This window comes from Tachypleus tridentatus, chromosome 9 (assembly GCF_004210375.1).
Source record: "Tachypleus tridentatus isolate NWPU-2018 chromosome 9, ASM421037v1, whole genome shotgun sequence".
NCBI classification, from domain to species: Eukaryota; Metazoa; Arthropoda; class Merostomata; order Xiphosura; family Limulidae; genus Tachypleus; species Tachypleus tridentatus.
Genome location: NC_134833.1, coordinates 143,310,010 through 143,336,426, shown reverse-complemented (window position 1 = coordinate 143,336,426; position 26,417 = coordinate 143,310,010). Strand labels below are relative to the sequence as shown.

At 32.1% G+C, this 26,417-nt stretch overlaps 1 protein-coding gene across 2 annotated transcripts in view; it reads right to left on the bottom strand.

The window, feature by feature from the left end:
• Window positions 1–21,669, bottom strand: part of LOC143226563 (unconventional myosin-VIIa-like) — a 71,905-nt gene extending 50,236 nt beyond the window's left edge. Inside the window, exons 1-10 of one of the 2 annotated variants that reach the window (XM_076457686.1) lie at window positions 21,504–21,669; window positions 20,351–20,457; window positions 13,970–14,032; window positions 13,548–13,691; window positions 8,651–8,759; window positions 6,629–7,203; window positions 5,512–5,661; window positions 5,048–5,140; window positions 1,345–1,419; window positions 668–718 (exon numbers count right to left, since the gene is read on the bottom strand). In XM_076457686.1, coding sequence (XP_076313801.1) covers window positions 668–718; window positions 1,345–1,419; window positions 5,048–5,140; window positions 5,512–5,661; window positions 6,629–7,203; window positions 8,651–8,759; window positions 13,548–13,691; window positions 13,970–14,032; window positions 20,351–20,457; window positions 21,504–21,528 — 1,392 coding nt within the window. In that variant the 5' untranslated portion in view covers window positions 21,529–21,669. The remainder of the gene's footprint in view (window positions 1–667; window positions 719–1,344; window positions 1,420–5,047; window positions 5,141–5,511; window positions 5,662–6,628; window positions 7,204–8,650; window positions 8,760–13,547; window positions 13,692–13,969; window positions 14,033–20,350; window positions 20,458–21,503) is intronic. The other variant, XM_076457685.1, reaches the window with a different exon arrangement.
• Window positions 21,670–26,417: the final 4,748 nt, after the last annotated feature.

Sequence of the window (26,417 nt, the reverse complement as noted above, 5' to 3'; positions counted from 1 at the left end):
TGTTAAAGATTACAATTTATTCTCAAGAGTCTATACTAAAGTTTGTAGCTAATATCAGTGCCCTATTAATGAAAGCAGATATAACTTCTTATTTGATACAATTGTTTGATGCTTTGTCATTATTACTATGAGAGTGTCTTACTACCTACAGAAATGCAAACATTTCAAACAAATTTATTGTTAAAGATTACAATTTATTCTCAAGAGTCTATACTAAAGTTTGTTTAAAGCAGAAATAATCCATTTGGTCAAAAAAATTACAATCTAATAAAATAACAAATATTACGAATAACAATTTACACAGATTTAATAACCAACACTATTTTTTCAAAGACTACATGTGAAGAAAATAATATTTTGATTACAGACATGAACACACTTAGCATAGAATTTAACTAATATTTCTGCCATGATTCAAGCCCAGTTGAGGACATCTGACTATCAGTTGTGATAGATACAATATATCTTTGGAATGCTTGTTTCAAATGCCTATGGTCTAACATTCAAAACAGACTTATTATAACAAAATAACAAGTAGCTTTTAAACATATTTCATCATATACAAAAATGACATGGTTCTTAAAATTTTCATTGGAATTTTATACCTTATCACAAATAAATTTTGAATAAAATTAACAGAGAATTATGAGACAATAAAAAATGTTACTTTTGGTATTCGACACTCTTCTGTCAACAGTCGAAGAATACATTTTGGGGCCTGTAAAAGTAAAAGGTCAAGTTAATTCCAAACAAATACACAATTTAGCACTTGAAACTACAATATCTTTCATCAGGGATGCTTAAAATATCTCTAGTTTAAGAATTAAGACTTTTTAACAAGAATCTGAATCAGAAAAATCACTGTGAATTTTTATTCATATTTCTGTATACTACAAACCTTTTACAGAATCCACATCACAACACCACATAATGTTAGTCATATAAAGCTATTAAATCTCTCATGAGAAACAAAAAGACTGTAAGAAAAATCATATTCCATTTGCAAAACAAACAAATTGGAGAAATTTTGAATGAATAAGAATTTTGTCAAACACCTTTGACTAACTTTATTCTAATTATTGTTTATTAAAAATTAACTAAAACTAGATTAAATAATTTGTCTTCTATAGTTCTTGAGCTTTGCAGTATTTTTAAATACACAGGCATAAGTAGCAGTTTTATTCATGGAAGCTACATACATTGCTATTCTGAACTATTAGTTACATGTGAACTTTTGTTTTCTTCAGCCTTGAGAAAATACACAGTTAATTATAATCTGTACAAGTATTAATTCTCACCTTTACTTTTATAATCACTAACCACCATTTTAAAGTTCCTTCTTACCTTTTCTAATAATTCCAAACATTCAGTGTTGTCAGTGAAGGTAATGTGGGAAAATGTTATTTCTTCTTGTTTGTACTGTAACCAAAACGGATAATTATTCTGTTGTTTAAAAACATCTACTGAATAAATTTAAAACTACAAAATATAACATTAACACTGCTAAAAAGTATTAATATTTGACAAACATATACATATCCTAAAATGAGGTTATTAGATTGAAAATAACTTACGCTTATGTTAATACAGATTATTTATGAGTATAATTCTCATGAAAAATTTAAATATATGTTTTTAAATATTGCACAAATAATTCAAATCTGGAAGAAAAAATTCAACAATAAATACTTAATACTTGCCTACAAATATTTAATACCAACATGTGATTTTAATTATGATGAATATATATTAGTAATTACTAGGTGTTATTCTTCAGAAAATATCTGAATTTATCACAAAGATAGCAAGGCTAATTTTGAACTACTAATTAATGAGAAGTCAGTTAGTCAGCAATACCCTAACACTGATGCTAAGAGTTTAACTGTTATACTTATAATGTACCCACAGCTTTAAATGTGGAAATCATTTTGCAGTATTACATGGTTTCAAACCTGGCTCAGCATTTATTTACTTAAGGTTAATAAATATAAACAGATTATCACCATTTCAGCCCTTTTTGGTTTTGGTAAAATGGTTATTTTCCATATTTCATAACTAATTCCAGAATATATTTAACAGATCTTACTTACTCTCCAAAAATCTAGAGTTCTTCTATTAAGAAAAAAAATGAAACACAATTAATTAAAGGAGTCAATGTTATTGGAAAGGTTAATCGTTTTGGAAGGGATGCCTTACAAACAAAGCAGGGGGCTAGCATGTTAGCAAGGGCTCTTAACTAAGCAGTAATGATTGATTTAAAGTAGGGTTAGACAGAGATAAGGACTGTGATACTAGTAAAATAGGAACTACGATTGACAGGAAAAAATGTACAATGGGCATAAAACACAAACATATTTTAAAATCTATGATTAATTGTCACTATTGTAATGCTAGGAATATAATAAATAAAACTGATGACTTCAAGGAAGTTGTGGAAACTGTGGATTTTTATATTATTGGTATCACTGAGACTTGGTTAGATTTGAACAAATTAGATGAAAAAATTCTTTTAAAATACCAGTCTACAGATTATTTGTTAGAAACTGACTATTGAAAAAAAAAGGAAAGAGTTAATTGTATCCTGTTGATTTAAAGCATATTAAAGAAAATAACATTGAAGTTGAATTAGATTGGGTTGATTTTAGTCAATACAAAAGGAAAAAGTCTTCTAATTGAAATTTGTTATAGACCATCAGGTCAAAATATGGAAGTTAATGAGAAATTGTATAAAAAAGATCCAAGTGGTAGCTGAAACATATGTTATTATTTATGGGAGATTTTAATTTCAATAGTATTAATTGGGAACATTTTGAATCTTGCAGTAAGGGTGATAGGTGTTTAGAAATGTTTCAGGATACTTTTATACACTAACTAGTAAAGGAACATACAAGAGAAGAAGCTATGTTACTACTTGATGTGAATATAATAGATAGAGTTGCAGTTTGTGAGCATTTAAGTACAAACAACCATTACATTATTAGATTCTTAATTTTAATTATACATAAAACTGAAGAATAATAACCAAATTCAAAATATCAGGAAAACCAATATTGATGGAATGAGATGTGATTTGGCTTCTGTAGGTTGGGCTAAAGGGTTGGAAGGAGATCTTGAAGAGATGTAGGATATGCATACAAAATAAGTCAGTATGGTTTACTAAAGGTTTAAGAGATCATATTAGGGGTAAATATAATAAATGCAAGAAATTTAAACTTTCTGGATATAATTAGGCTTTGGAGGACTATAGGAAATCAAGAGAGTTGGTTAAAAAGAAAGTTAAAAGAGCAAAAACTATATATGAATGAAAGTAAACTAAGAAAGTTAAATCAAATAAGGGATTATCTGGGTATATGATGGTAAGCAAAATGTTGGGATATAAACTGTGCCTCTTAAAAATAATGGTGGTAAATGATCTCAGAATATTACAAGGTGATAAATTCATTAAATTATATGCTATCTTCAGTTTTTACGAAGGAAGCACTTAATGTTTGACAAAAATATTAATGTAAAAGATATCGTTTAAGTTTTGAATTTGTAAGACAAAAGTTTGGAAACCTAAGTACTGATAAATCCACTGGACATGACATCTTTTATCCTGGAGTTTTAAAAGAACTTAAAGAATTTATTTGTAAACTGCTAGCTAATACATTTTACAGATTATTGAGCAGTGGAAGAGTATTAGAAGATCGGAAATTGGCTGTTAGTCCAATATTTGAATGAGGTGATAAACATTGTCCAACCATTTATAGACCAGTTAGTCTTAGATCAGTACCTGGAAAGGTTTTATAAAGTGTGATTAAAGATGCATTGTAGAGTCACTTAGAGCAGTTTGATACACTAGGAAAAGCCTTTTTAACAAATTTTTGACATTTTTTGAAGATATGACTGAAAAAATTGATGGAAGAAATTTTGTGAATTTGGTCTAAGTTTATTTTCAGAAAGCATATGATAAGAACTCACAAAAGACTTGTTACAAAAATCAAAACTGTAGGTACAAAGTAATGCTATTAAATTTAATAGAAAATTGACTGGAGAGCAGAAAGTAGTAATAAATGGAGTTAGATCTGACTGGATCACAGCTACACACATTGTGTCTCAGGGTTCTCTGCTGTTTGCAATTTATATTCATAATATTGGCCCTAGAATAACTAACAAAATTTTGAAGTTTGCATATGACATTAAGATTTGTGGGGTGGCTAACTGTATCAAAGATGAGGTAAATTTACAGGAAGATTTAGATCATTTGATACACTGGGCCAATAAATGGTAGATGATGTTTAACAATCCAAAATATCAAGTGATGCCCTTAGGATTTCACAATTTAAATGAGAATACATTAAATAATGTTAAAGAAAAAGATCTTGATGTTGTGATTGAAAATTCACTTAAGTCATCTAAACAGTGTATTGTAGCTAGCTAGCTATAGGGCTAATGGAATTTTGGGTAGCATCTATAGAAATACTGAATACAAAACAATGGATATTATTGTTTCACTATAGAGATAACTTGTAAGGCCTCATTTAAAGTACTGTGTACAGTTTTGGGCTTCTTTCCTCAAGAAGAACATTGAATTGTTAGAAAAGATTACATAGAAGAGACACAAGGTCAATACCTGGGATGATGGGATTGACCTATGAAGAAAGACTGGAATATTTAAACTTGTTTTCTCTGGAAAGGGGAAGAGTCAGTGGTGATTTGACTGAGGTGCTTAAGATTATTAAGGGTATTGATAATATAGAATCATCAAATGTGTTTGTGTTTAGTAGTGAAAAGAGCAGGACAAGGGGTCAGGTCATAAATCCACATTTTGACAGCATAAAACTCATCTACAGTTTAGACAGTATTACTTTACAAATAGGGTAGTTAGCTTTTGGAATAAGCTGCTTTCAAGGTTGGTGAAAGAAGAAAACTTAACCAAGTTCAAAAAAAGATTGGATGAATACAAGTTGTAAGGAATGGTTACAGTTGGAAGTTGATGTGCTAATAAGTTCCTTCTTGTCCCTTTAAAATTTTATGAAATTTATGATATAAAGTATTAAATACTCACAATTTCCTGTTCCAGGGTAAATACATAGTGGTTGAAAAACTTGTGTAGTTTCTCATTTGTATAGTTGATACACAGCTGTTCAAAGCTATTCATCTGAAGTTCATAAAAAAACACAAGTTAACATTCTACTTGCTTTCCTTAATAACAAGAGTTAGTGTTACTTAAACTGGTAACAAGACATATCATAAAAAATTACAAAATGTTTTTATATGGTTCTTACTTAAATATTTAGTTTTTACAATTATTTTAATAAGTCAGAATAAAGGATAAAATATCAAAATAATAAAATTATGTAATTTTGTCTTAATATTAAAACTTTAATTGATGTTTTGAGGCTCAGCTTTAATGTGAAAAATGTAGCAGATGAATATCAAAATAATTCAGGCAATTTTTTTTTTGTTAGAAAAACGTAAGAATAAACTAACAATAATTCCTTTTTTTTCATAAAGTATACTTCAACTTACTGCAAAATTTTCAAATCCAAATATGTCCAAGACTCCAAGAAACCTCTTACTATCTTTTCCAGGGTTAGTGCACTTATTTATGTAGCTTACTATCCAAGCAAAGGTACGAGAATATAGAGCCTTGGCCATTGCATTTCTGTTGTCTTGTGCCTGACATCATAATAAAATGAAAAAAATAATTAGTTTACAGAACACCTAAACTTCTGATAGCATTATACTTCAACAGCTTTTGGGTGAAAGTTAATCAAGTGGATTAAACAACCAGTACCTAAATTTAATGTTTTATGACAAGAATGTTAATTTCAGCCAATGCTTTTGCTCAGTCCAAAGCTCATCAGGCCAGCTGAGGTACCATAAACACATTAGTAGTCAGAACACTTCATATAAACTGTTTTTACCACAACAATAGCTGCAGGGTGAATGAGTTTTCCAAGCTAGCAAATCACGGTTATAGTAATATTCCACCCACACTGTGTACACCATATTATCATTATACACTCTTCTAATTCTTGACAATCCCTAAGGGATCATATACAAAATGCAGTATTAAGAATATAATAGGCGTAATTCTAATGTCTGACCACAAGGCTTATTTTATTTACTAAAACTATTCCTGTAATATTTTTAGAGTTATCTGTCCCTTTACTATCTTGAAGTTACAAAATATAAAACCAAACAAAATTAATTTAACCCACATTTAAAATCATGTTTGTTTTGTGGTAAAATAAAAATGTGGAAATGTATGTGAACTAATATTAACGATATAATGAAAATTAAATGAACAGTTTCTGTAAAAGTCCAAAAGCAATCAGTGATGAAACAAATACCTAAAAGTCAGAAGACAGTTTGACAATTTATATATACAATACTAAAACATATTAAGACATTAGCTGCCAAAAGATAATTCAAAAGTTTAATACCTAGCTATCCCAAATAAATTATAGTCAATTTAATAAAGAAATCAATGGAATATATTGTGTTTTGATTTGAAATTACATATACAATGTTTATCAAATGATGGAGAAGGAACAGAATAGAATTACTGTGTATTTGATATGAACTGATGAATTTCAGTAATTTTTAACTCGAGTTTTATAAATTATGATTCCGAATTTACCTCATGTAGTTTGAAAGGAATCTCTGTCACATTTCCCCTTACTATTATTTGACGATGAAGACAAAGCTGGGAAAATCCTTCTGGATCTACCCCAAGAAGTGTTGAAACTTTCATGACAATGTCTTCATCTCCAGGTGTTAACTGACACTTTTCTCCGTCCAAGTCTGAAAACTGAAGGTTTCCCAACCACAGAATAGCACTCAAAACACCAAAAATACCATCACTCATCTCGGAAGGTACATTAAGCACTGACATGGCCAACCTCAAGGAATCGAACATGGTAGCATCATCAGTACTACCGATGGTAGTACAACCACTTTGATTTAAGTAATTATATGATTCTGCTGAAGTAATCATGAACTGTTCTCGAAATTCATCATTCTTCTGTGCTGCTGCAACTACCTGGTAGAAAACATGATAATTTCGTTCTCCCACAGACTGGAATGTGATACGTGACTGTTCCAACAAATAGTCTTGTATGATACAACCTTTAATTTGATAGTGAGCATCAAAACAAATTTGAATAAACTTTCCAAATCGACTAGAGTTGTCATTTCTAACAGTCTTAGCGTTACCTGCCACAACAACAAAAAATGAAATATTAGGCTTAATATTCCAATGATGTTTAACCCAAAACAGTTAGAGAACAAGCACAGAAATTTTAAAAAAAAGTATAAAAGTAAAATTGTTTATATATTTATATATATATTATATATTGTTTATATATATATTTACTTACAAATTAAATCTATAATTCTTGGCAAGAAAAATACTAAATTTTTTCATCATTACCATATTAAAACTTTCTTAAGGTTTAACTCTGTTCATACATAAAAAAGGTTATTGGGCTTTAAAATTGAAGAGTTATATATTTTATTTACAAAATATTCTTGTGGTATTGAAAACATTCCTCTAATTCAAACTTTATTTTGCATTTCAGTTTTATGCATCAGTTCTATACTTAAATGACCTCTTTACCAAAATTAAGGCTACTCTGTATTTTCATAAGAACTGAATTTTAAAACTTAATTTTATCATACTTGTAATTTCTTTAAATTATTCTGAACTTTTTAAATAGTTTGAATGAAAATCAGTTTAATCCTCAAACCAGTGACTTTTTTTCTACAACATTCACTCCTGGTAAGTTGTCCACATATTATAACATATTGAGTAGTTTTATGTTTATGCTTAACATGATATATATGATAAAGAAATGACCAAATATATTGGATAAAATCATTCATTTGCTATATCAAAATACAAAAAAAGACCCAGTAGTAATTAGTTGAATTTATTACAATACTGATGGCAGTTTTGTCGATATTTTCATGTGACTGTTATGCTATTAAGGGCCTTGTAACAAGCAAAGTCATAAACCCTTGAGAAATTTGGCATGTAAATAGTTCAGAAAAATATTTCAAGAACAGAGGGATATCATATATATCCAGTCAGTAGTTCTAGAGCTATAACAGTTAAATGTCTTACACTTAAAAAAGGCAAAAGTGATAGAAAATCAGTGAAGAAAATATTTTTCTTTATTTCTTTTGAGCTCTGGTATTAAATCCATAGGTCAAAACCTACTCTCACAAGTAAGATCATTATCACTAAGCCAGTGAGCTAACTGCAAGTTTGCAAATGACTTAAGCCCATGTACAGTTCAAGGGCTCTTGGCAAATATTACTGCCAAAAGATCCCATGAAATACATCTAATAAGTAATTGAAATTTGGATCTATAGTTCTATTTGTTATACAATCTATATTTTTCTAAACTAAAATTTTTCTATAAAATTACTCCAGCAATTATTTAAACTAAAAAACAAGAATTTTACAGTCATTTCTATATTTTACACTAAAATATATAGAAATATATTCACTGAATATAAACCTTTACACAAGAATAAAAGAAAAAAAAATTAAATAGTCATTTGTTACCTCGATCTTCTTCAAAAACTGTTTTACACTTCAGAAGAAAAGTATATTTTTATATAAGCATTAGTTCCTCAAATTATCAATAAAACATACCAAAAGCTTCCAAAATTGTGTTGGCTTCTATAATCTGTTGTTCTACCCAAGTGGAAACAGTACTTGTTACTGTACATAGATATTGAAGAATAAACTTTGTTGTTTCTGTCTGTAATAAAAATTGAATGCAGTGATACATTTGCTTTGTACTATCACACAACAGAAAATGTATATCTTTCAGATTAATTTGGAAAGAAAGATTTTTGTTAACCCTTTACTGGAAGTGTCAGTATACTGAAACCAGTTGTCACCATCATCTTTTGTTCCACAATATATTTATTACATTTCAGTGTTAATTAATATTAATCAACTTATAAATTTAATTTTATGAGTACTTAACCATATATTTTAAAATTTAAGTTAAGGTTACCCATTACATCAATTTATTCCGAAAATCAAAAACTAATAATTATGAGTAATTTCATAGAAAAATTGGGGTTGAAAATCTATTAAGAACCACAGACAATTAATATAAAATTATATTTTATTATAATATACCCCAATTCCTAAAGTACTTTAATAAGCTATATCTTTTTAATTATTGAAATGTAGATGTTAAAATTCAAATTTAATAACATAGGCCTAAAGAATTCTAGTCACACCTGAATTCCTAGTAAATTTTAAGAGTGTATTATAAATACAAGGGGCAATATAGAAAAAAAAAGTTGTTTCTAGTCAGTAAAATGAAAGTCACAGAATGTCCTTGTTTTACAGCTTTTTTTTTCACTTACTCAACTAGTCCTGATGTTGCAGTAGTAAGTTTATTTTTATTATTTTTATGTTGCTGCAGTACAATTAGCATAATATACATGTTGATACGTCATTTGTAAACATGGCTAACAACTTACATTTATTTGTAAAATGTCGATCTTAGTTTATTAATAGCATCTTAGATTAAGATATTTTATACATATAAATCAGATTTATCAGGCTTAATATATCATTGTAAAATAATGTCTTAATATAAAACGCGACCATATGTGAGATGAAGTAGATACACAATTGAAAACTAACAAAGCTATCACTTAAGCCAAGCAGTGATATGCTAAAATGTGTTAGACGCTGAAATTTAACAATTTTTCGAAAATAACACTAAAACTCAAAATCATGTCAACCAAGTTTTCCACCACTTGAAGGTTAACTCACTAGCGATTCCAAATAACTTACTTTTCAACAGCTCAATGTAATATACATAAACCTATATAGCCCCTGGAGTAAAAATATTTTGTCCACGCCTCACAGTCCAACCCTACTAATGTTACATAATTAAAACATGCTAGCTTTAACGTATAATAAAACTGTTTCCTGTAATTGTTTTGTACAATATTAAAGTGAAGATGTATTCCGACCCTCTAAGATTTGAGTCATATGGTTTTTAAAAATTGTTCCTCGAATTTGTTCCCAGCTTCATGTGAGTATTTGTAAGTGTTCCCAAACTTTTCAATTCTTAATATCGTACAATCAGATCCACGCAAAGTGGTGCTAGTTATCATCAGGTTGGCTCCTGGAGCAGCTCCCCTGAATGTTCAACTTACATCCATACAAACCACTGGGAAATATTATAATACTCGGTTTTAAATTCTGTAATTACGTGAACTTCATAAATAAAACATAATGGTCGAAGTTGTACACTGACATATGCGCTAATTGCTTTAGTGCTACAATCCAGTACATGAAGTGTTGAACTATTGACTTGTTTCGTAATATTGGTGTTCTTTCGAGTCAAAAAACTTGAATTTGACGAATAATGAAAACTAATTTTCAAAATTTTCCAACCTGAAACTGAATTACTGTATATTTACAATAGCGAGACGGAAAGAAATTAGATATGACACTGTTTCAGAAACATAAAACTTAAAAAAAAATCGAAACGGAAATGACTAACAACTCGTTTTTGTTTGTCAGCGTAAACGAAAAGTTAGTTGCACGTTGTACGAGTCACTAAGAGGTTTTGTTCGTCATCCAATATTCCTATGATATATTTTGACCTCGCCATATTTGATATGTCACGTACAATGCAACTACAATGAAAGCTTACAAAATATTCTGTCTGAGGATTGTAGGTCAAACTGCATCCATGTGATTCAAGCATGCGATTAAAAATGACTAAACTCATTCAGCTGTTATTGAATCCTGCGTTTTCGGCGTACAGTGTGAAAAACTAAAGGTGTTTGTTTTGCATTCTTGCAACAGACACCCAAACCGTTTCTTGGAGAATATTGTCGTTGTTTCACGACGACACATATTGGGCCACGAACCTTTACGCGTTCTATTTGCTCGTGCTTCAGGGCTGTGGAATTTCACCTACACGTGGTAGTGTGTTATACAGCCAAAACAGCCTGCGGGATACACTGTTCTTTATTAACTGAGGTGATAGTTTAGTAATTTTTTTCATTTTCTGTAGCTCGTACTGTGGTAATCCAAAATATCACATATTTTCAGTGGATGTGGTCTACTGGACACATACCCCACATTCAAAACTTTAAGGCAATCTATCAGTACACGAAATATTGCATCTTCAATTTTAATTAATTCTTTTTCCTACTTCTTCGTGTTTTTATTCTTCGCACCGGAAATAGGGTTTGGTTTGTTTTTCTATTTCGCACAAAGCTACAGAGGGCTATCTGCGCAAGCCGACCCTAATTTAGCAGTGTAAGACTAGAGGGAAGACGGCTAGTCATCACCACCTACCGCCAATTCTTGGGCTACTCTTTTACCAACGAATAGTGGGATTGACTGTAACATTATAACGTCCCCATGGCTGAAAGGGCGAGCATGTTTAATGTGACGGGGTTTCGAACCCGCGACCCTCGGGTTACGAGTCGAGTGTCTTAACCCACCTGACCATGCCAAGCCCCGGAAATAGGTAAAATTCATTTGATAAAATAAAAAACATACTTAAAATCTATGGGTTTTTATCGAACACGGTACACTAACAAATCTTCACAACCTAGAATTAGTTGTCAAATTTGGTTTATATATGTCACATGTGTATAGTTATTCAACAAAAACCGCTTAATTTTGAGTAAACTTTTTGCACATGCATACATAAAAAGTCGTTTAAGCTCTCGGTATGAAATATTTACAAATATTTATAAATAGTCTCACCTAAGAGTAAAAGTGAACCCTTTTTAGTTTTTATCATTCGGAGTAGAAACGACTGAATTACAGCAGTAAAAACTATTGGCTGAAAAAGCACGTGCACAAGTATTGGTTAGGCCAAGCAAGCTGGATTAGCAATTTTTAGCTCAGGTTTTCAGAAGTATCGTAGAGGAGAACAGTTATTATTCATTATCATCTTTTCAGCATAAATGTATTACATTCTCTTCATTAAAGAGCGTTTAGGGTCACGTAATATTAACTGCAGCAATTATTGTAAATAATAATGCTTGAAGTGTATGTGAGTGTAGACAAAAATTAACGTAGTTACTATAAGAGAAGATATTAACTAATTTAGAGTGTAAACTACAAGGGTTGTGATCCTAAAGCTAATGTTAGTTACTATTGAGTGTCATGTTCTTACTTTCTGTAGTTTGTTGGTGTGTATTGACAAAAATCAATGAAATAAAAACTGTAGCTACAGTTATAGCATTGACAAGAATTTTACAGCAAAGAATATATCCATTAGTTAGCTAGGCCGCATATTATTGTTTACTCACCAGAATGATTGAAATTGAATACGACGCCTACCTACCTAATAAATAATTAAGAGTAGCTGCCAGTTTTGATTTCATTGGTTTAAGACGCACGTCAATCATTTTTGGCCGCACCTTTTTTTCACACCTAAGATGTTTTGTTTTTTTTAATTAGAATTATCTGCATGTTAAATATTTATTTTCTTTTTCACAAGAGGTGAAATTTAAAGGAGAATCTCTGAAGTAAAAGCCTAAAATGGAATCTAAACATGATATATAATGTACAATTAGTTGTCTGTAAACTTTAGAAACATGCCATATTCCAGTTAATGATTTACCTCGTACATTTTTGTTCTTACCCCACTTAGTTTTGATATTGAAATAAAGTACTTTACAAGTAACACAGTAGGAAATGAAATTTATAACCACCTGACTCACTTCTGGTGTGTGTCTGTGTGTGTTTTTATAGAAAACCCGCATCGGACTATCTGCTATGTCCACCGAGGTGAATCGAACCCACAATTTTAGCATTGTAAATCCGAAGACTTACTGCTGTCCAACCTAGGGACCACTTTTCTGGTACTGTTTAAGTTATAATAAAAACACTTAAGAATATCGTGAAACAGCACCAAAACGTAAAGTTATTTCACTAAAATTATGTGTCTGCGATATGTTAAATATTTCACTTTAATATTAACTGCATGCCATTTCACGTTCCATGATTCAATGACACTTTTATAGGTTATACGGCATATAAACAACCGTTATTCAAATAAAATAAGTTTTATTTTTATACCACATAGTCGACGCAGAAATATTAAATTGTAAAACTTCCGTGTCAATTAAATATAGTCCCCTGCTGGGACTGCGGTAAGTCTTTGGATTTGCTATTCTAAAATCAAAGGTTGAATTCCCCTCGGTGGACGCAGCAGATAGCCCGATGTGGCTTTACTCTTATAACAAAGCCACATGGGCTATCTGGTGAGCCCACCGAGGGGAATCGAACCCCTGATTTTAGCGTTGTAAATCCGGAGACATACCACTGTACTAGCGGTGGGCGTGGCTTTACTATAAGATAAACATACACACAATTAAACATAATTCATTTAAAAAAAACGTTCAAAGTTCAAATAGGTTTACTAAGTATTAGGTGAAGATACATATCGCCATACTTTTCCTTTAACATTACTGTAAGAATTTGTTTTAATATGTTTGTAATGGAACTTTAAAGTTCCAACGAATAAAAATAAGTTTTTAATTACCTTTCCTGCGCCACTCTCTCCGCTAATCACGCAAGATTGGTTTAGGTTTTTATTCTGTAAATTGGAATAGGCTGCTTCCGATATAGCAAACACGTGAGGTTCCTGGTGGCCAATTTTCTGACCGTTATAGTTGAAAACCCAGTCCTTTAAAATAATAATAATTACAAAGTTATTCACAGCGTGTACAATTATACTTCTCTTACATTTATTAAATCTATTTTTTCAAATTGTATTTAAAATAATTATCAACAATGAAATAGACAAAATCTATTTTGCGAAAGTTTGAAAATGCCACATTTATATTTTATTCTCAGCTTCAATAATGAGTAATTATTAATCCTTAGCCTTGTGTAATACAGTTTCAAAACGACACCTATCCATTACAAATCACAATAAGAACAAAAGAATTACCAAGAACTTACCAAGTCATAAATATCCAGTTCTTTATATGGATTTACTGCAACAAGGATTGTTCCAGTGTATGTCTAATAGTTAAGTATGTTAAAAACATACTAGGATGTAACTAGAGCAATCACAAAGTCTGACAACTTTACTATACAATGTTATATAAACAATTTGCTTATTATTAAATTTCTGATCAATTTTTTTACAAACTTTACCTAGAAATACTAAATTTGAATATAAAGTTATGGTAATGAATGTGAGTTATATGCTATAAATCGAAAGATCTTACACCACAGTTTTAGAAAAACGAATACCAACCCATTTCCAAATTATAAATAAAGAACGCAAAACTTTCACATAAACTTTTCAGACGTTTATTAAAATGTTAAAAACTGTTTGTTTGTTGTTTTTTTATTCGAGCAAGCTTTTATTTCTATGAATTTCTCGAACATTGTTTGGCTGATAAAGAGGTTCGAAAATTCAAGTGCCCGATCTGATAAATATTATTTAATCTGACTTTGACTTCATTGCAATAAAGATGTTTAATACAACGTGTAGAAAAAGAAGTCGTACTTACATAACTTTACATATTACCAGTAAATCTAAATAACTTAGAACGTAGTTATTAAACCCAAAACATGCAGTAAACCTGCAAACAAATGTGCAGGTTGTAGCGTAACCACAAAAACGTCGTCTCAAATTTGATATGCAGGTCTTGTGCTTCTGTATGCTTTGGTAAAACTGGCAGAACTAGAAAGCACGGAATTAACGAACACCATAGCGCTGTTTACACATTAATTAGACCGTGAAGACAGTGCTATAGGTGAGAATTTTGTTGACAAACAAGGTATAATTGATATGGCTTGTCTTATGACACCAAATGTTATTATCAACTGTCAGTTTTTTATCTCAGAAAATAAACCACAGTTACACATTAAAATCACAATGGAATTGTAATTTTTTCACATTTAATTAGCATAACAATATATTTTATTTGTGCTTTAAATAGTATAATATTGTCTTTGTGTGCTTCCCCCCTCAGTTTCTTTCTTATGACAAATATAACTGTAATTATTCTTGGTCTACTAGTAAAAGGTGTCTACCGTGTTTCTCCGAAAATAAGACAGGGCTTATATTAATTTTCACTCCAAAATATGACACTAGGGCTTATTTTCGGGGGATGTCTTATTTTGATATATTAAAAAAATGAAGTTACAAAGTAAAACTATTAAACTAACCATTTAAAATAAACTATTATTAAACTATTAAACTAACCATTTAAAATAAACTATTATTAAACTATTAAACTAACTGATTAATACTTAAACAAACTAATTAACTAACTATTAAACTAATTAATAAATTATTTTTTTTTATTTCTTTCCTCTTCCTGCCACTCTTAACTAGGGCTTATTTTAAGGGTAGGGCTTATATTAAAACTATCCCCAAAAATCACACTAGGTCTTATTTTATGGGTAGGTCTTATTATCGGAGAAACACGGTACGTATGTTGTTACATCACAATCGGCCTGAAGAGTTGTAAACTGAGAGAAACACGTCGTTGGTAATGGATGTTATGAATAGAGCGTGGTTGGAATTATATTGTTACACAAACTGCTACTTCTTGAAAATCCTTAAAGAACTAGATAAAGAATGTAGTGTTTAATAAATTAATAAGCCTAATACTAATGATAAATATAATGTTTCTCTTGCAGGTACTTTCACAATCCCTTACGTCAAGTAAAATATAATTTGACAACAACGATGTGATATTCTCCTGTGACGTTTACCTCCTTCCTCAGAATCGAATTATTTTGAAATCATTTGTATAAATCTAAATTCAGTTAACAACTGTCTTTTTTTGCCTCAGTGAAGCCGTAATGGTAACACGTTGGTTTCAATATTATTGTTTTTGAATTTCGTGCAAAGCTACAAAAGGGCTATCCGCGCTAGCCGTCCTTAATTTAGCAGTGTAAGACTAGAGGGAAAGCAGCTAGTCATCATCACCCACCGCCAACTCTTGGGCTACTCTTTTACCAAGGAATAGTGGAATTTACCGTAACGTTATAACGCCACCACTTATGAAAGGGCGAGCATGTTTGGTTCGATGAGAGATTCGAACCCGCGACCCTCAGATTACGAGTAGAACGCCTTAACCCACGTGGCCATGCCGGGCCTGGTTTGAATAAAAAAAACAACTATGTTTTCTGAAATAACATATATTGTTTTATTTATTTCTTAGCAATAAAAATAACTCTTCAACTTACAATAAAAACTTTAAACTTTCATGGTAACTTTTATTTCACATTCAAGCGTTCCAAGTGAAAAAGCGGACGCTTGGCTAATAACTGATTTCGATTATCAATAGTCTCTGGCTTGCATGCATGGACCCATACATACATAGTATGTATACATGTCGCTTTCATGCGTGACGTGACGTTTTCCGGTAGTTTAAAAACTTTGTTATATCATCCTGCACTTCAAGGACAGAAAACCTTCGACATCTTTTTTTTATAAATTGATTTTAAAACACTAAACGCATACCGTAATATAGAGGTTACGCATTGTTAACTATTCTTTCTAAGCCTAAGATAAGACACAAATGTAAATATTTCAAACTCAGTATTCCTACTTGTCAATCCAACTACGAGTGGTGTCTCAAGTAAATAAGTTGTTTATTAATATCAAAACAAGGAACTGACAAAACCAACTATACTTCCTTTTATTAGATATGTGTATTATCTTATGCATAATAAAAATATTAGTTAGAAAGAAATAGCCAGATGGGAAAGTTGACCAACACGTCAGTAACGACGCAATCCCAATTACTCTTAACGAATCAAATATATTTATATCGCCTTAGACAATATCGTCAATTTATCTTTGCAGTATAGCCTATATAAAAATGGCGTATTATATTTTTATAAACAAATCTCATGTGTTATAGGAGAATGTCACATGCATGAAAGATGTAAAACCTAGTTCCGGGTTAATCTGAGTGTAGAGCTTTTAACAGCATGCATTCTGAGCTGGTCGATATTACCAGTTTTCACAGAACCTAATAATACCAGGTATGTATGTTCACTACAGCCAAACACGTTGAGACAAAACGTCTGATTCACCTGCTAATAACGTATGACGTCATTCATATAATTTTATCGACTTGACAAGGCAGTATCAAGCATGCTCGTTAAAAGAAACCACTGAAACAATAGTTGACAAAGACAATACCTGCTCAGCTTTGAAAATATATACTGTTTTATTTTAAGAATTATACCCACTAAATCTTTAGACACTTTATTGTAAGAATCAACCAATCCCTCGTTTAAAATAAATGTATATTTTTACTTTTATCTGTTTGTTAAAGAAAATATTGATTTGCTTCTAACAATGAGCATTGTTTCATAATCGTTTGGACAATCGTGTTATACATTCGGTCTCGAATGTGTATCGCAAAAATAAATCGCATCACTTCAATTATTATTGTGGTGTTTCAAGATTAAAACTAAAACTCAAAAAAACAATATTAAAATATCTTTGTAAAAAAAAAAGTGTAGAGTTTATGAGTTTGTTCTACTATAGGTACATTTTTAAAACACTGGATGAAATCCAACAATGCATTGTATACCCCATAATCTGGAAGCTTCCACTAGATATGGTATATATTTATTATTAGGGTTAACATTAATTAGCAAATTTAAGGTCAAGAGAATTAAATATGTATGATTTCAGAGCAGCAAACCCACGATTTTCACAAACTTTAAACTACTGTTCTATTCCAGCTTTATTAACTTTACTAAAATTACCATTGTCTTTTACTGCAACGCTACTGTTAAACATGTGGTTGACTTTGAAGAATTTCTGGTAATATTTACGTGTTCATTCATTCGAGTTGGGAGCCACCTAGTGCTGGGTTAAACTTTGACAAATCTTTTAATGCTTACAATTGAGGACTACAGCCTTGAATCAAAAAGTACATAATTACTAATTTACGAGAACTTAGTGTCCCAAAGTAGCAGAAATAGGCATTTAATAAAATAACTCATCAAATAATCATTTATTTCAAATGATAAAACGTATTTTACTGTTTTATATACATTAAAAATTCCAACTATAAGTAAATAGATTACTATTTTACTGTAACACTAAATTTATACCAGATATCGCATATTTTACTGTTGATCCTTGTAAACAAATTATGATGTGTTTATTAACGACAAACTACACATAAAATGTTAAGTTTTATGCATAGAACTAACCGAATGTGATCGGTTTCAAACGTTCAAAATGATACACAGAATATTGACACTGTTGGCACTTGCTATCTTTTAGTTTTAGATTGTTCTAGTTACACTATATTGCCTGTCTACTGATGCAAAAATTAGCATTCATCAACTGTTCTTTGATGTGGAACAATCGTGTTTTTAACATGTACAACGCTTTTACTGGATTGTCGAACTAATTAGTCTCTCTTAATGTTCGTGTTTAACCTAACAAATATATATTATTTGATAAGTGGAAAACACTCTTCAACAACTCTAACCTGGCGGTCGTTTACTTTCTTAAACACTGGTCAAGAATTTATGTCATCATAACACATCAGTTTATATTAATAATTTTCACGATAGAGAGAGGAAAACTCCCAAAACTTTCTAATAATTCGTGAAGAAAATAAAATATGGTATTTTTTTCAAGATAGCTTTTCTTTCAACGACTGAGAAATATACTTAAGATGTTACATAACACCATGTGTGTGTCAATTGGCCGTTTCTTCTCAGCTAACCCTTACAACCCTAGTTCTGTGAAAGTATTAGTAAACCCTTTATAAAATAATTGTAATCCGTATATGTATATTTATGCCACTAGTCTATAAAATACATTCAAGAGACAGGGCGGAAACATGCCACCCTATCCTGGCAGTCTCGGAAATGTGGTCTAGAAACGGAAAGTGCTAGGAATTACTCGAAAGACTCACCCTAGATTCTATTTAACAAAAAAACAGAAAGTTGGTCACAGTCGTCAGAAAACTATAATGTAGGTCATTATTTAAAGATATATGTAAAGTTTACTGACACTGTACTAAGTGACTTCATGTTTACAATTGTGTGATAAACAGCTTGTAGGGGAATACGAAACAATGTGCATTTTTGTTGTTCAACGACCTATGAGACGTTGGTACCATACGGAAGTTCCGTACAAGATTCGTGCTCGAGATAGTATCCTCTTAGCCAACGTTTGTTTCGTTGCTAGACCGTACTATAAAATAATACGTCACGAAGTTGGGCTGTGTACTTATACAAACAACTCCTACGTGGTTTATAAACGATGTGGATTGGGTAAACCGTTAGTTCATGCTGTCTAAATTGACAAATAAGACCGTACTGAACAATGTTTTACAATATTAATAACAAAAATTTTAAATTTAATGTATATTTTACTTAACTAAATTCATTAGTACATTAAGTTTCAGCTTAAATAACATAACACTCAAATTTTGATACTCACTAGGTAAGTGGTACTACTGAAATTGGTGGATCAACATTAGAGTTGAATTGTACCATAAAACAAACCAAATTTAAAACAGATCGCCTATAGAGTAGCCCATTTATAAATGCTCTGATTTATTGGCAATTATGTTTCTTGTGATAAACACTAAAGTGTCTTATAAACTCCCAAGGTTGTGGAATTTTTCTAAAACTTGTTTTCCGAGGAACAAAATGCTCATAATATTCACTTATCTTCTCCATGACCTTCAAAAAATATACAAAAAGAAGAATATAACTTCTTGGTTTTTGCTTTTACTTAACAGTGAACAGAACCAATAAAATGCCACAAGCAGTTCAATTTTGTCGAAGATGACAACAAACACACACACATATATATATAACAGCTGAAAACTTTTGGTACTTATTAAATTATATATTTTTCATAGAACAGGCAGTTAAGCTTTACTGGTTTCCTACTGTACATAAAAGCAACCTTTGCATTAGCTTAAATAATGTGTGAATGAATTGGAATATATATTTTTTTGTGGGTACATCTAAGTATATATAGTTTTGGTTTGAAGGATGTATCTTTTAAATGTTCGTGTGTGTGTATGTATGAATTATGGTGTTCAGAATTTTCAAGAACTTGCCTGTCTCCTCAGAGATTTATCTAGAGTGTTTACCTAGAAATAGAGCACCTGAAAAACAAAACATAAAAACTACTTGTCTAGTACACAAAGTATAACAGGAAAACTTATTCCAGAAAGATCTCGCGCGTCAGGTGGTATGTATTCCACACCACCAGTCCCAGGCTAGATGGTTATGATTTTTAATCTGCTTTTGTTGGATAATGTTATTCGTATAAGCCTGATGTACGTCCTTACTATTTTAGCAAACAAACATAAAGGATACATATATTTCATCCTTGTCGTATCTCACTTTTAAATTTGTATTGATACCATTTTCATCAATATCACTTATCACAGTCATATCTGGAACGCCATCTTCTGGTCGGCGTCCTGAAAGAATATTTAGTTTAATGAACTGGCAACAAAAACATTATATAAACAATGAGCATATTAGAATTTTAGCAATTTTAATATTTATAGCTGAAAGCCAGAATTTTAATATATATATATATATACATATAATTTTACTATTAAAAATTTTGGTAAAATGTAAGTCAACAGCTGATTTTTAACGAATCACTTCTTTGAGGACGCTGCGAAATATGAATGTTACGCATCATGTTGCACACGAGTGTGCATGTGTTTTGTTATAGTAAAGCCACATCAAGCTATCTGCTGAGTCCACCGAGGGTGTTGCACACGATAAGCCATATGTATTTAATAACTTTTATGCTATACGGTTATAAAATCTATATTTTTGTAAGAAAAATTAAAAAACATTTGAACTTTAAAAATGCATAGAACGCTACCACAATTGACAGTGGCGTGCTTGCTCTAAATATGGTATAAACAAAATATATATATAGCATACTACTTGTCTGCCGATACAAATCTAACAAATACCAACATTTGTCTATATTTCTTTAGAGGTGGAAGAATTATGTTGTTTAGATAACTTTATTTTTAAGTTGTGTTTTGTTTAATCTTTATAAAAATTTGGTGCTAATGTTGGGTGGTAAAAAATTGAACTAAAACCCGTGATTTGATACCACACATTCGCAGAAGGAAAGGTACTAGTGCCTTCTTTTCGTCATAATCATCATTTTGTATTCTTAAAATCTAGTTATGCGATGATTTCAAATAGTTCGATTACTACAGACCGCGGTGGACTCAGCAGATAGCCCGATGTGGCTATGCTCCAAGAAAAAATACACACATTACAGATCGATGGTGCACTACACTGACGCCAGGGGCTTTACTGTTCGATAACCCGTTGAAACTGAAAACACAATAAGTATAACTGACTGAAAATAGGAAGCAGCAGTGTAAGTTAACTACTAGTACTAATGTAGAGAAAATATTTTGATTCCCTTTAAAAGAACGAATCCGAGAAAGACGCGTTTCTCTAATAAACTTTTCAATGGTTGTAAACTTACCATTACTACTACCTGTAATAGACATGTTGATTCGTTGCTTATACCGTTCTACGTTGTACCGATTTTCACCAAGTCACATGCCACATGAGTAGGAACAGTTACACAACACAAGCCACCACTCTCGCCGCTACGACAAACCTCAAATGGCACTTACGAATTTCCCCGCTCAAAAGAACACGGTGTTTCGGGTGCTTGGCCCTCTCGCGGCGGAACTTAATCAGCTTTCGTAGAAAGCATGAGTCAGCGATAAGTTGTCGATTGTGGTGATTTCATAAATCCTGAGGGCAAAGAACAACAACGGAAATATATTTAACTGTAAGAAACAATGTTATTCAGGCCCTCACTTATCTCACATGTTTTAAATTTCTGAGTCAAAAGATAATTTTCTTTTGATTCGTATTTGAGCGTTCATCTAAAATAATGTAGTTTTAAACATTAACAGAACTACATGTTTGCTACAAACGAAACTTATTAAGATGGAAGACACCTTTGACAACGACGGTCTACAAATGATGAATCAAAGCTTTGTAATCAGTAGTATGTTTCACATATTACTTTGTCTTTATTCACACGTGAGTTATAAAAATTATAAAACAACTTTAAGTTTTGTGTGTGTTTTCTTACAGCAAAGCCACATCGGGCTATCTGCTGAGCCCGCCGAGGGGAATCGAACCCCTGATTTTAGCTTTGTAAACCCGTAAACTTACCGCTGCACTAGCGGAGGTTTTTAAGTGTTGTGACATTGTATACTCCTATATAATTAGGCGGTATTAATATAAGTTAACTACATTAATTACTTGGCTAATTTTAATTTGTTTTGTTTTGAATGTCTCTAATTAAGCAGTGGGATTGAATGTAACATTATAACGTCCCTATGGTTGAAAGGGCGAGAATATTCGGTAACGGGAATTCGAACCTGCGACCGTCAGATTACGAGTCGAGTGTTCTAACCACCAGTTAATGTACTTTAAATATAACGTAAAACAGTGTTCAGTTCTTTCCACATTAAACATGTATCTGATAAAGTTTATTTAATTATTTAATTGTCTTGTATTTATTTAAACATTCCACATATATTCAAATACTATTAGCACGTCTTTCTCGTAACGGTTTCGTATTCACCTCTTTAAGGACCAATAAATAAAACCTATAGAAATACACAAGTTTTATGCTAAGACACTAACATTTAACTCAGTGACTTGTTTAATAGGTCATACCTCCCCTTCCACCAACCAATGGCACAGCGTTATAACTGCGAACTTCCAATCCTACAAGTTAGTGTTCGAGACCCGTGGTGGGCAGAGCACAGATAACCTGTTGTACAACTTTGTGCTAATTTAACAAACAACAAGAGATCATCGCTATAAAACTACTTATTTTTAACGTAAAAAATTTCATTTCAGTGATCAGGTATACTGCGGGGCCTTCCTTTCTGCTGCCATACTGTGTGAATCTTTATATATTAATGTATTTGATTATCATATCTATAGTTACTTCGTAGATGCATATATATATATAGACAGACAGATATGCATATTCTGCATTATCAAGTTCGTAAGAGCAGTTTTTAACTTTGAATATCTATTAAATAAATGACAATGGAGACATGTTGATTGTTTGTACGACAGTTGTTTTAGTTGGTCTATGAATTTTACTAAAAGACGCTCACAAATATTTGTTGTAACTAACAGCGGGTGGCTGTCGTACCGGAAAACTAAAAATTCTGAATAGAGGCCTACATTCGGGGTATATTACACAAACCCCACAAAGTAGGCTATGTCATACGTTTCTGCTTTCATCTTCATGGAAATCCTGAGAAGCAGGGTGTTCAGCGTGGTAATGGCTGGAATTTCACCCTGCGTCTTTTGTCTGCTTGATAAACAGTCTAATGTATTGTCCACATGTCCAAGTCCGATGTCTCTCCTATTAGATTTTGATTGGACTGTTTGTTTGTTTGTTTGTTTTGTTTTTGAAGTTCGTGCAAAGCTACACGAGTACTATCTGCGCTAGCCGTCTCTAATTTAGCAGTGTAAGACTAGAGGGAAGGCAACTAGTCATCACCACCCACCGCCAACTCTTGGGCTACTTTTTTATCAACGAACAATGGGATTGACGGTACCATTATAACGTCCTCACGGCAAAAAGGGCGAACATGTTTGGTGCGATGGGGATTCGAATCCGCGATCTTCAGATTACGAGTAGAACGCCTTAACCCACCTGGCCATGCCAGGCCTTGGACTGTTTCATGTGCATTCAAGACAGGTGTCCAAGGAAACAGAAGTGAAAGTAATTTTCAATTTTTCCCTGTACGGTAGTAATGGCTAACCCTAACCCCACACGTTTTATACGTACGAATTAACTTGTTAACTTATGCGAACCGAAGCTTTAATATTTGAATTAGCACACTTTAACAGTTACTGCAGTATATGGGGTAAAAAGTCAACTTAAGTTTAATTCGAAAAATACATTTCAGGTTGGAATGTAATTAAAAATGGTCCCTTAGTCATGTGCACGCGTCACATCTGGTTGGGAATAGTCTGAACACAAATGATTTGATAACATTACCTACTGGTACAACGTACCAACACTAAAAATTCTTACCGGTCAACCGTACTAACTCACTTTCACCATGACAAAGAAAACATTCAAATAGTGGTTGATTCTAGTTCTAAACCCGTACAAGTTGAAAGCAATCAGCTATTCTGTCAAGTAAGATCCAGGATCGATTACCAATCATCATTACTAGAGTTCTTCTCAAGACTTTTCAGGAAGATGGCAGTAGAAAATCACAAACGATTTTACTTAATTAATAGACTATACGATCACCAGTTAATAAATAACTAATTGGTTTTCGTATAGCCTAATAATTACGAAAATAAAGAGAGTTAGCGAGACGAATGGATTGTATTGTTACATCGAATTCAGTTGTTGTACAGTTATGGTAAGAAACCTACATAAAATCATAAAAGATTTATTTAGTGACAGTGATTTTTATGATAGCTTAGTTATGCTAATTTAATAGTATTGTGATTCGTTTTAAAATCCTTTAAGTATTACTTTTTTGAATTCATCATATGTGGGTAGGCCCGGCAACCTGAGGGTCGTGGGTTCAAATTTCCGTCACACTAAACATGCTTGCACTTTCTTTCTTTTATTTTGAATAGAAATTAATTTAGATATTCTAATCTGCCCTCTTGTGATATTCTTTCCCTGTTAGATATTGTATTAGTACTAGCCCTCCTTTGAAAACTTTCAAACACAATTCAGTGCCCTACATAGATAAAAAGTCTAAGACAAGAAATAATACCTAAGTGAGACCAAACCTTTAGATTTCTATTCAACATTTGTATAGGTATGGCCTAAAATCCTGTTTTATTGATAAGCATAGAACAACGTTTCGACCTTCCTAGGTCATCTTCAGGTTAACCTGAACACTTTAACCCATACCAATCGTTCTAAGATATATTCATATTTCAAGTGGGTTTCTCGTCATCAATAATAAAATTCTGTTTGTTCTAACTTATAACAACACTTGCTTGGTTGGCTTAAAAGACTGATCATCCTTAACATCAAATGTTAGGAACTGCCCAATTAACTTATGACCCTACTATTCACAAATAGGCTCTGCATGGCCAGGTGGTTAGGGCGCTCAACTCGTAATATGAGGGTCGCGATTTCTAATCCTCGTTACATCAAACATGCTCGCTCTTTCACCCGTGTGAGCGGTATAATGTTATGATCAATCCCACTATTCGTTGGCAAAATAGTAGCCCAAGAGTTGGCGGTGGGTGATGCCTTCCTTGAACTGCTAAAGTAGGGACGGCTAGTGCAGGTAGTCCTCATGTAGCTTTGTACGAAATTAAAAACAAATATCTTTGGTTATTTTCCCATTTGTCCCCCGCTAGTACAGCGGTATGTCTCCGGATTTACAACGCTAAAATCAGGGGTTCGATTCCCATCGGTGGGCTCAGCAGATAGCCCGATATAGCTTTGCTATAAGAAAAAAACACAAACAAAAAAAATTTACCATTTACCGTCTCACCGACTACGCAGTAGTTTATCGCAGAAAACAGTTATGAAATGGTAGAAAGCAAATTAGATATTTTTGTGACCATTTTGGTGTTTGAAATTTTATACTTATTTCATAATGTAATTTTTAAATTCATTTGAGTGCTCTATCAGTTTGAAGTATATTAAATTCCCACTTTCATGTTTGGTTTGGTTTGTTTTGAATTTCGCGCAAAGCTGCACGAGGGCCATCTGTGCTAGCTGTCCCTAATTTAGCAGTGTGAGGCTAGAGGGAAGGCAGCTAGTCATCATCACTCACCGCCAACTCTTGGGCTACTCTTTTACCAACAAATAGTGGGATTGACCGTCATATTATAACATCCCCATGGCTGAAAGGGCGAGCATGTTTGGTGTGACGGGGATTCGAACCCTCGACCCTCGGATTAGGAGTCGAGTGCCTTAACCACCCGACCATGCCCCCCCACTTTCAGCCTTTTATTCTGTTTAAACGACTCTGAAGATTTCTATATGTTCAAGATATCAAGCATATACTTATAACTCTTACACTGTTTAGACTGTATATACCAACGATGTTTCTTCATCTCCAATCGTTGTTGGGTTTGGCTGCTACACAGTTGGGTTAATTTTGTGTTTTATGTGCCTGTATGTAAATATCGGATGAAAATACCACACCACAAAAAGCGCAGTACTGAATTCTGACATTAATTTCATCTACTGCCAACGTAGATTCGCACCAGACACTTAACTCCACCACATACAATACTTGTATAATCACTTATCTTTTTCCTTTTGCAGTATTTTAAACTTAATATTAACATGTGTTGTAAAACAGACGACTGGGTCTAAACTTCAGTGTTAAACAAGACTGTAACTGCATTATTATTT